The 12080-nt window shown below is 46.1% G+C and overlaps 1 protein-coding gene across 1 annotated transcript; it reads left to right on the top strand.

Annotated features, from left to right (window-relative positions):
* Positions 1-8825: 8825 nt before the first annotated feature.
* Positions 8826-11213, top strand: LOC123165805 (leucine-rich repeat protein 2). Its single transcript, XM_044583536.1, has 6 exons — positions 8826-9183; positions 9596-9667; positions 9759-9902; positions 10188-10259; positions 10349-10420; positions 10683-11213. The coding sequence occupies exons 1-6, from the start codon at positions 8954-8956 to the stop codon at positions 10750-10752; spliced, it is 660 nt and encodes a 219-aa protein (XP_044439471.1). The 5' UTR covers positions 8826-8953; the 3' UTR covers positions 10753-11213.
* The last annotated feature ends 867 nt before the right edge of the window (positions 11214-12080 follow it).

Here is a 12080-nt window from a genome sequence, read left to right as displayed (position 1 = left end):
AGACTCGATCTTGCGTGCTTCTTTCTTCTTCGAGTCTAAAGAAATGACGTTGCTTCCTCGCATCTAGTTTCATCTCTAACCTCTATTATATCAACAAGTGCATGAACATCTATTAAATTGCGCTCTATCAATAGATCGATGCATTCTTCATCCCAATACCAAAAGTTGCATCCATTCTACACAATAAAAATTTGAGTGAGTACAACTAGTCGAATTCGAGAGCACAACCGAAGCTAAACTAGCACATACTCCATCATTTGAGCACTTGACGAACACCCATCCGGGATGTTCCGGCGTTGTAGACACGCGGCGTAAGACCTTCCTTGGGCAGTCGTCGCACTTTATGAGTGGCAACGGTGCGCCGACGAGCCTTTGGGCCAGCATCGAGCTTGGCCGACGGCCGTTCGTTTATTTGCCGATGATCCACCGACGAGGTAGATTCGAGCGGCTAGAGGCGGAGTCAGTACCTGCATGCGGCCTTACGGCCTTGCCGGGGCCTTCCGGCCCGGTGCCCGGCCAGTCCATGGCACGGCGCGGCCTCCCGCAGCCAGGCGAGGTCAAGTCCGGCCGGATCCGCTCCAAATCCGCCCGCGGGTGCGCAAATCAGGTGGCCGTGGTTGGGCAGCTCGGGGCGTTGAGGGAACGGAGGCTGCGACAAGGGTTGGGGCGAGCGCGCGGCCGAGCTGCACAACGGCAATGGCGGCGGCAACAAGAGATGAGAGGGGCGGGGGTGCGACTGGAGCGGGAGGGGGTAGAAAAAGGAGGAGTCTGCGTCCCCGACAGGCAGGCCAGGGGAGGACATGGCCACGCGCCGTCCGCGTGTGTCTGTTCGGCCGCAAACTCGGTTCAAACTTGGGCCAGGAATGAGTCGAAAAGCGGACAGAAAACGGAAAACGTTTCGTTTGCGGCCGCGCGTTGGAGGGTCTGATTTGTCTATTTACCCCAAACAGACACGGATGGACTATTCGGGGTCGTGCATTGAAGTTGGCCTGAAACTTGCGATGAACATGACACTGAATCTGTTTGATGTATCTCGACAGCTGTTTCACCGAGATTGATTTCAGTATATATGCATGGGCACACTGGAGGATCCTCTCGGGGACCATACTGGGCCATGGCCCGGTCTTCCAAAACTGCAGAAAATAATTAACAGGGTATGTGGCCCATTATATCCATTCCGTCCCACCACTTGGCCAAAGTCTACGGCAGCCTGTCATGAGCGGGAGCAACTAGTGGACAGCCCTCCTTCGGGTTCTCGCAACGATTATTTATGGATGGGCTGAGAGCACGTCAGAGCGGGAGCAACTAGTTGACGAGCGCTTCTTCGGGGGCCTCGCAACGATCACTTGCGGGTGGGCTGAGAGCACGCCTGGCATGCTCTCAGCCGCCACCACGTGTCACGCTTTGGGCGTTCCTTCCTGATTTAATTTTTTTATTTTTCACATGCGTTTTCGGTTTCTTCCCCGGTATTTTCGACCTTTTGGTTTTTCACCGGTCTTCTTTACCTTTTCGACAAAAAAATATCTCGCGAAAAAAAAGTGTTTTCCTTTCTTTTTCTTCCGCGAGAGGCAGTTTTGCTCGGCGAGAGGCACGGTTTTTTGCTTTCCCAAGAGGCATGGGCGTCTCTCTCGAAAACGAAAGAAACATGTTTTCTGTTTTTTCCTTCCGCGAGAGGCACGGTTGTGCTTTCACGAGAGGCACGGCCCTGCCTCTCGAAAACGAAAAAAAACACATTTTCTATTCTTTTCCTTCCGCAGAGGCACGGTTTTGCTTCTATGAGAGGCACAGTTCTGCTTTCGCGAGAGTCACGGCCGTGCCTCTCGGAAACGGAAAAAGAAAGCATTTTCTGTTTTATTTCTTCCGCGAGAGGCACGGTTGTGCTTTCGCGAGAGGCATGGCCGTGCCATTTTCCAAAAAGGAAAAAATCTTGCTCCCAGTTCAGTTTTTTGTCTGATTTTTTTGTTTTTTTTGGAAAAAGTTTATCAAAACCTATCAACATGGAACCTAGTTTTGAAGATCTCAACACGAGGAATCCAACGGTGAAAATGGTCGAGACTTGAACACACGATTTAAGAGATAAAACGTTTTGAATAAATGAATGTACAAAAGAAATTCTTAGGTTACGACAAATGACGCTATTTATCGCAACCTAGGAAGATGAAAGTGATCTTTGCAAGGAGTACTTCTCCATTAGTGATTTCGATCATGAGCTCCTTTTGCTACCCTTGAAAAAAAGAGCTCCTTTTACTACGTTGAGGGCTGGGGTTTGACGTTCTGGGCAGTGCTCCCTAGTGGCCGAGACGTACAATGCAATACCAACCTCTAATCTCTCCAATCCTTTCCAGCTAAAAAATCCAATAGGCGAACCAATCTGTGGTTGAATGGTTAGAGGGACTGTGGTATCCCCAGTCTACCAGGGTGAACCCTGGTGCTCGCATTTATTCCTCAATTTATTTCAGTATTTCCAACGATGCGCATTCAGTGAGAGGAGATGTTCCCGTCGACAACGAGGTGCCTACGGTGACTTCTTAAATTTCAAGATGATATGCCGGCTCAGTCTTCGGACGTGCTCATAGGGGAAGGGTGTGCGTGTGTGCGTTCATAAGGGTGAGTGTATGCATGTGTATATTAGCACTTGCGTCTGTACTGTGTAAAAAAAAATCCAACAGGTTCACTAAAAAAAAGTAATATCACTGGCAGTCATGTAACTTGCGTTGAATGTTTAGTTTAGTGCTAAAACTTTAAAAATACGGATTTTTATGATCAACTGACTTGTTGTTTAATACAAATAAACTATGGTTGGATGGTTAGAGGGACTATGGTATCCCCAGCCCACCAGAGTTCAAATCCCGGTGCTCTCATTTATTCCTGGATTTATTTCAGGATTTCTAGCGATGCGCTTTCAGTGGGAGAAGTTCCGATTGAGAACGAGGTTACTACGGTGACTTCTTAAATTTCAAGATGATATGCCGGCTCAGTGGGAGAAGTTCCTGGATTTATTTCAGGATTTCTAGCGATGCGCTTTCAGTGGGAGAAGTTCCGATTGAGAACGAGGTTACTACGGTGACTTCTTAAATTTCAAGATGATATGCCGGCTCAGTCTTTCGGATGTGCTCATCGGGGTAGGGTGTGCATGTGTGCGTTCATATGGGTGAGCGTATGCACGTTTATATGAACACTTGTGTCTGTACTATGTTAAAAAATCCAACAGGTTCACAAAAAAAAGTAATATCATTGGCAGTCATATAATGAATGTTCAGTTTAGCACTAAAAACTTTGAAAATACGGATTTATGATCATCTGACTTGTTATTTAATGCAAATACGGTACTTTTTAGCAAGAAAGTTAGGAGCTGGTGGGGTTCGAACTGTCGACCTGATGTAGGTGCGCACACCCTGTGTACCAACCCGGCAAATGATACACAATGCTTTGAACGGATAACTACGTCTTATATCCTTTCGTTAAACAGGTGGGCCTGTCAGTACTAAGAGCAACCCAAACAAAGGGCGTTTTTATCCGCATTTTGTTTGTTTGGATTGGCCAGGCGGACACGGATGTCCGCTTCCGCGTTTGGGTCGGCGCGTGCACCCAACGCTGGCCCGACCCATTTTAACGGCGGTAGAAAAAAAATAACGCATGCATATTAAAAAAGAAAAACAACATTAATTAAACAATAAAGCCGGCCACGAAGGCCGGCGAGAGTCCACGCGTCCACATTTGCATTAAAAAAATAAAAACAACCTAAACTACGAGGCGGCGCGCTGCCCTAGGCGTCGTCGTCGTCGTCCTCGAGATTCGTGAGGTTGATGAGCGTCGGCGCCGGCCCGGCCCAGGGGAACGCCGTGTTCCAGAGAGCGTTCATGTCGGGCGCAGGCAGTGCCGACGCGGGGGGCTGTGTGGTCGCCTGTGCAGCCGCGGCCTGGCGCGCCTCCTTCTCGGCCTCGCGCTCCTCCTCCTCGAGATCGCGCTCGAGCATCTCGAGGTACTCGCCGTCGCGGCGCTCCTCGGCCACCCGGATCTGGCGCCAGTGCTCGAGGTACGCCGCCTCCTGCGCCGGCGTCGCCCCCGCCCAGACCGGCGGCGCGCGTACCCACTCGCGCACTACTCCCATCCAGGAGTAGCGCTTGATGGGAGACGGCTTCGGCCCGGGCTCCGGCTGCGATTCCGGCTTGACGAGGCATCGGGGAGGGAATGGCGGGGCCACCGGCGGCACCAGCAGTCGCCCGCCGCGGGAGAGGGCAAGTGCCTGCGTCATTGCCGTCTCGTACCGAGCCTCCTCTTCCTCCGCCGCCTCCGCCCTGTGCCGCTCGTCCTCCTCGATGTCCCGGTAAACGGCCGCAAGGGCCGCCTGGTAGGCGTCCTCGTCCGCCTGGTCCTCCTCGCGGACGACGAGCGGCGGCGGCAGCTCGCTCCGGTCGACCTCGCGCACGCCCCGCCGCCTCGCCTCCCCTTACTCGAAGGCGAACCACCTTGCCCAGTTGGGCGAGTCGGATGCGTAGGCGGCCTCGCGGCGCTGCTCCGGCGTCAGCAGCGCCCGCCGGCGCCGCACCTCCTCCGCGTGAGCCCTAGCCGTCCGCGGCGCCGCCGGCACTGGGATCCTATCTGGACCAAATGCCAGTCGTGCGGCAGGGTCACGTCGGGGTACGGCAGAGGCTGGCGGTGCCGCCAGTGCCATTCCGCCTGATGCACTGGCACGTTCACGCGCTGCCTTTGCGGGCGAGGCGCCGGCGGAGGCGGGAGGAACTCTAAGGGGAAAGGGGTGGCGGAGGCCTTGCCCTTGGCCTTGTTGCTGCTGGCGCCGGAGAAGAGCCCCATCTCGCTGTGGTTGTGGTGGCTAGGGTTTGCCGGCGACAGGGGAGCAAAGCTTGCTAGATGTGGACGGCGAGTTTGGATGAGGACGGCCCCGCCACGCGGTCGGCTTAAAAAACGACGAGCGCCGTCGCTGACGCGTGAGCCCGTGGTCAGAAATTAAGCTGACCGCGTAGGCAGCGGGTAGTTGGACGGCCGCCATGTAGGGACGCGGCGGACAACGAGAAGGCGCGCGTAGCGTCCGTTCGGCGTCCGCGCCGACGCATTTGGGGCCAAATGCGTCGACGCGGACGTGATTTGGGTTTAGGTCGGCGCGTTGGGCCGCCACTTTTGTCTGCGCCGACCCAAACGGATGTAGGCGGACGAAATGGGTCGGCCCTTTGGAGTTGCTCTAATGGGCTACGATCAAGCTCATTTTGCACCTTTATTTTTTTTAGAATTTTGTATGTAAATTGTGATATACATATTACAAAAATGTTTGTATAATTAAAAATAATATAAATATTTGTAAAATTTAAATTTAAAAATATGATACAAAAACTGTACTACTCATAGATGAGAAAATTAACATAAAGGGAGCCGCTAGGTATCGAACCCGTGACCAACGAGTAGAACACAAGCCGATATAGCTACTACACCTTTCAAGCTCTATTGTCTAATGTGGATAACAATATTTTTTGAACCAGGATGCATGTGGAGCTTAAATGGACTGCACATACTGTGGCCTATTTTGCACACACTATTTCCTTTACGATATTTGTAAAGCGTAAGTAATAAAGTTATGTTCAAATATTTGCATGTCAAAATATTATGCATACAGAAGATGATTAGTTAATAAAAAAATATAAGCCCGCGTATTATATAAATAATATTTAGTAAAACATAAGTAATAAAATGATTTAAGAAACTTTTTAAGATATTATACATACAAAGGGTGATTAGTGAATAAAACATCAAAATATAAACATGTGTGTTATGTTAGACACGACTGAATATTCATGTCAACAATTTAAATTTTAAATTATGAATATTTTTACGAACATTGAACTGTGCAAATGTGCGTATAATTATTGAAATGTTTGTATAGTTAAATTAATATTTCTAAATTCTAATTTTACAAATATTTGTATTATTTTAAATTATACAAAACAAATCTAAGTCATAAATATATTGTTTTCAATATATAAATATTTTTAAATAATACATGAACAGTTTGGAAAGAAATTTATTTTGTTTGTATTTACAATATAACACACGAAAATTTAAACATTATTTTTACTACTGAGATCATAATTTACATACAAATTTCTAAACAAAATTCAAAGGTGCATAATATAATGGGCTACAGTGATTATAGAACATTAGAGCTGACAGTATATAAAACCTCGTTATCGTTAGCACCCATCGGATGTCATTGGGCACGCTTGTTGACAGTGTGCTAGCACCTCCAGTAGGTCTTGGGATCGATCCCCGTCACCTCTTATTTTTCTCTTGTATACTGTTTACTGACAGTGGGTCTCACCTAGGCTTTTTATGTAATTAAAATAATTCAGGGAGTTATCTGATTTTTTTTTACTCCCACCCAAAGACATGTGGGCACCCCATGCTGGCATGCCACGCAGGCTGGCCGTTGTACGTCCGGATATAGTACAAAGCACCGTATTTGCACCAAACAACAAGTTAGATGACTATAAATCTGTATTTTTAAAGTTTTAGCATCAAACTGAACATGCAGCGCAAGTTCTATGACTACTAGTGATATTACCTCTTTCATTAATCACAACACTTGAATGTTATCCCCAGAAGCTTACATCTTATTTCTTTATGCATTGGATTACAAATTTCAGGATTTAAGCCGCAACTGAGATTGTTGAATCAAGACTTTAGGGAGCAAATAAGAACTTGACAGATATAATAAAGAACAATTATCAAGTAATTATATTCATTATTTTTTTGCGGGGTAATTATATTCACCAGTTACACATTTAGGTCTTCTCCAAAGAAACATTCTATATTGCACAATATAATTTTGTTTTTTTAGTTTGTTGTCTTAGTTTGCTTCGTTATTTAGAAAATGAGGAGTAGGGATGGGTCCTACTCAAAATAATGTTGTTTTGGTTATGTAATTCAGAGCACATGCTTTTGTTAAGTATTATTATTATAAATGAAATTTGTGCTTGTTCAGTTCTATTCCCCCTATTCCACTATAAACAAATCCGAGCTCATGTTAACTTAATGATCAGGTTGGCCCAATTTAAATACCAACCAATTTGTTTCAACTTTTTTCACGACTGTTGCCATTCCACTATAAACAAATTTGAGCTCTATGGATCAAAGGAGTTGCTATGGGCAAGAACCTACTTGAAGAAGGACGTTCACGACGGTTGTCATTCTATTCTAACTCTCCCAGGTCGAAAAGTTTACATAAAATTTAAATTGGATAACGTGGTTGGATACAGTGCTTTTGGTTGTGTTTACAAGGTACTATTATCCTTTATGTCATTTATGAAGCAGCCTTAGTTATTCTATTATTGTTTCTTTTTAGGCAGTTAAAGTACACCCACACACTACTAGGCTACTACCCTTAACAAAATGATGAAGGGGAATCAGATAAGATTGTACGTGTCTTTCATAGTGGCGTTATTTTCTATCATGAGCCTAAATTTTGATCGGTTATGTTCCATTATGTACTCAGATTATATTCACTTTTGATTTCCTGTATTGTAAATAAGAGTCTTGAGATCCCTTGAGTCTTTAGATATGCCGTGCTTAGTGAAAAGAGGGGCTAGATACATCTGTCTTTCTTCGTCCACCAAAGAGAAGTTGATATTTGTTTCTCGAACTTGATATGGATGTTTTGGGGAAAACTATCTAGCGGGACTGAGATTGCCGTCAAAAGATTCACATCATCATCAACTCAAGGCTCAACAGAATTCACTATTGAGATTGAAATAATTGCAAATCTTCAAAACAGAAATGTAATTAGGTCACTTTGGTTTTGCATTCAAAGGGAAAAGGGATCTCTGGGGTTTCAAATTCAACAAGAAAGAGATGATTCTTGTCTACGAGTACATGCCAACAAATAGCTTGGTCGGTGACCCTGTTTTTTCAGGGTAAGAAAGGGGTAGAGAAAATGCCTCGAGCCGAGGTCTATTTTCTCTAAAACTATATTCACTGAGACTTCGATTTTAAATGTTCTATCGAGACTTTAAAGATTTTTTGCAATTCAGATGTAAATTCAACTTTAATCTTGCGGTGGTTATATGGATCCTGAGCATATCATGTCTAGTAGGAAATTCTCAGTGAGGTCTGATGTGTATAACTTCGGCATCATGGGGCTAAATTTCGTGTTTTGACCCTTTTGAAGAAGTTGTTCACCCTAATTTACAAAAAAAATTGGGATCTGACCCTTTCCCTACCGCCAGGGAGTATGGCGGTAGGGTATAGCAGCCTACCATCAAGGCCCCTGTCGGTAAGGAACTTGACCACGTCAGCGCAATGCATCCCTACCGCCACAGGAAATGGCGGTAGCATGTGTAACCCTACCGCCAAGGTGCACGACGATAGGTGTGCACACGCATTGTGTCTGAAACTTAGAATTTTTTTGCGGCAGGGCGTGCAACCCTACTGCCATGAAGCTTGACCGTAGGCTGTTATACCCTACCGCCATGTCCCTTGGCAGTAGGAAAAGGATCAGATTTCGAAATTTTTGCAAGCGAGGATCAACAGCTTCTTCAAAAGGGTCAAAACATGAAATTTTGCCGCATCATGGTTCGTGAGATCATGAAATTGCTTTCGCCTGCATCGTATCTTTCAGCCCCATGTACAAGCTTTTTGATCGGTCCGTTCCAGCTTTTTTTCTTTTATTCTCTACCTTGTGTCCTCCTCACTTTTCATTACTGACGCAGCTTCCACCCCAGTGAGCCTCTGCAGATAAATTGATTCCTCCGCGTGCTCCGTCCAAAGTTTGACCGTGGACTCGTACCCTCCTTTTGCCGTATTGACCACACCACTCGGTCACGCAGCGCCTTCCCCATTTCCACAACCGCCCGTCCTCCTCCCCCTCCTCCCACGCTACAGCAGAGCAGAGGAGAGCAGCAGCAGCCCCGTCGATCTACCCCGCGCCCGGCCTCTCCTCGCCGCCATGGCGCCTCGCGTGCCCTCCTCCTCCCTCCTCCTCGTCGGCGCCGCCCTGCTGCTGGGCCTGGCGGCCGGCGCGGCGCGGGCGTCCAACGAGGAGGGGGACGCGCTGTACGCGCTGCGGATGCGGCTGTCGGACCCCAACGGCGTGCTCCAGAGCTGGGATCCCACCCTCGTCAACCCCTGCACCTGGTTCCACGTCACCTGCGACACCGCCAGCCGCGTCGTCCGCCTGTAAGCGACAGCCCTTCCCCTCTCCCTCTCGCCCAGCTCCGCCCAATCAAGCTTTCATCTTCCAGGGTTTCCCCGCGCTTGCTCAGATTGGCCCAGAATCCCAGCTCGATTTTGGTTACTAGGTCAAATTGCTTGCTCAATTTTTTATTATTTTTGCTTGCGTGCTGGCAAGTGTCAAGGATATTGATGCTCTTTGGTCTTCGACTTGCTTCTTGTTCAAGGGAGATAGCTAGCTTAAGCAATAACTGAATAATCACATCACTGTTCAGAAGGGCCGATTTTTTATGAAAAAAATGAATAACTTGCAAGCGTAATCAATAACATGGCGTCTGTCTGTCATAGTTCAACAATATTGCATCCTGCTGGTTGGATGACCGTGTTGTCTGACGGTCTTTGTGGCAAATTTGTGCAGGGATTTAGGCAACTCCAACGTCTCCGGCTCCATCGGCCCCGAGCTCAGCCGCCTTGTTAATCTTCAGTACCTGTATGTGCCCCTACGATGATGAATTCCACCGTTTGTGTTAGTCGGACGGAACAAAATGGTTTGGTTTTCTCAATCGAAACTTGATTTGCAGGGAGCTGTACAGGAACAACCTCAATGGCGAGATTCCAAAAGAGTTGGGCAAGCTGAAGAATTTGATCAGCTTGGATCTGTATGCCAATAAGCTTACCGGAAGAATCCCCAAGTCGCTTTCCAAGCTCGGCTCACTGAGATTCATGTATGTATTATTCTCTGATTGCACTTAATTCCTCCACAGCACATAACTACAAATGCCCCCTCTAAAAAAACTAGTACTAATTCATGGCATCTTTCTTTAGTCCAAGTGATATACCCAAAATGGCTGGGAAGTTGTGCCCGTAATTCTGAATAAACTGAAATGCAATTTAAAATTTTGCTTTTGGCATAGTTAAGCATTAAATGTATGAAAAGGGCCTAAGTTTGTCTCTCTTAATTCATATATGAACAATTTTCCCCAAGTGAATACTAAAGCAATTTCTTATAGGCGTTTGAACAACAACAAACTTGCTGGATCAATTCCACGGGAGCTGGCCAAACTCTCCAACCTGAAAGTCATGTGAGTGTGCATCTTAACATATGTATACCAGATTTAGTTGTGCTGTTGATTCTCTATGGTCGCTGACTTTAAGTCATTGTGACATGCAGTGATTTGTCTAACAATGACTTATGTGGGACGATCCCCGTCGATGGTCCATTCTCAAGCTTCCCTCTTCGAAGGTATATCTCAAAGGCCACTAGCATGTTTTGTGGAACCAATGTGCATCTGGAGTCCTAAAAAGCTCAGACATTTGTACTGTAATTCGTAAGGGCGATGGTCTAGTTTTTCATGATTGCATATACTAGAAATGTTATGATGATGGTATTTGAGGTCGTGTCTCATGACTTTTTTTTCCGACTGCTCAGTCATTCATAAGTTGATAGCTCTCATATCGGGTTGATGCGATGAATGGCTAATAAGACATAACTGTTATTTTTCCAGCTTCGAGAACAACAGCAGGCTGAACGGCCCAGAGCTGCAAGGATTGGTTTCCTATGACTTTGGATGCTAGGAAGCGCCGACGCACACGACAATGCACGTGGAAGGAAGGCAAAAAAAATATAGTAGTACAACAAATAGTATGGAGCCTAGCACTACAACATGTATGGCTTGCGATACATGCAGCAGAAGATGAAGAAGGTATGTGAGCATAGGGTCTGCGTTCGGTACTCAGACCGCAGAAGGAAAAGAATGGGGTGTGAGAAGTCTTAGCTTGATCGATTGTTATTGCCGTATTGTAAATTGTAATAAGCTGCTTAGTACCGCAGCTAAGCTGACCGCTTGGGTCCACTTAGCAAGCCTTTGCCAGTTCGGAACTAAATCCGAGCTGATGAAGAATGTATCTCAAGTTTTATCTACAAACGATCCACATCTCTTTGCTATGTTAGTATGGTTGAAGTACAAGCATTGTAGTGCAAAACAATATGAAGACTTTATTCATCCATGAAATGTACAATATGTACAGTGGCACAATGTTAAGTGACATCGATAAACATGAGCTCCAGCAGTTGCCCGGATGGTGGCAGCAATTGTAGCGAGGACAACCCGTTACAGGAGACGAGGCTACTTTGCATACATGAATCAGTGGTAATCTGTATCATTTGGATCAGTGGTAATCTGTATCATTTGGATCCAATATTTTAATGCTTCCGAACAATCAGATTCAACTTAACTGAACCAAACTAGTAATTTTAATGCTTTTCTGTTGGAGCTAACATGAATGAACCATTGATATCCCACCCAGTAGTCATGTAAGCATGAAGCATCTGTGAAAACCACTTTCTATTCAACCGGTGAGCATGGTGTTGTGTTGCTTTTCATGCTAACTATAGTTACCTGACACTGAAGACTAAGACAAGATTACAGAAGAGAACTGGAGAATCAGAAATAAAAATCGTGCCTGCATAGCGATCCTGTGAGATAGAAAAAATGCTGGTGCACTGTTGTTTCTAAATGCCTTCAAAATTGATTATCGCTTGACAGATGGAACTCTCATATCAGTCGTTCTACTCTCAGAGAAGATGCATCTCCAGTTGTCTAGGAGAACACATGGCATGCAACAATGACAGCAAAATTAGGCAAGTATTTTGCAGCTGGTTCTGCCGGCTGTCTACCATGTAACCTGAGTAGCAAAGATGATTTCGACATCTGACGCTCTATCTCAAGCGCCGCAACCACATCTTTCACTATGATGCCACAAGCCACTTTCATGTGCGCTGATCTTCTAACGCCGCCTGATGAAAAACCACAACACATTCATGGTTAAAAAAGTGTATGCATGGCAGAAGCTCTCAATTAGGGCTATTTAACATGCACTTATTTCCAGATTCATGAACTCCC

Source organism: Triticum aestivum, chromosome 7D (genome assembly GCF_018294505.1).
Source record: "Triticum aestivum cultivar Chinese Spring chromosome 7D, IWGSC CS RefSeq v2.1, whole genome shotgun sequence".
In the NCBI taxonomy this organism is placed as follows: Eukaryota; Viridiplantae; Streptophyta; class Magnoliopsida; order Poales; family Poaceae; genus Triticum; species Triticum aestivum.
Note: the sequence above shows the minus strand (reverse complement) of the source record. Positions and strands in the feature narration are given on the sequence as shown.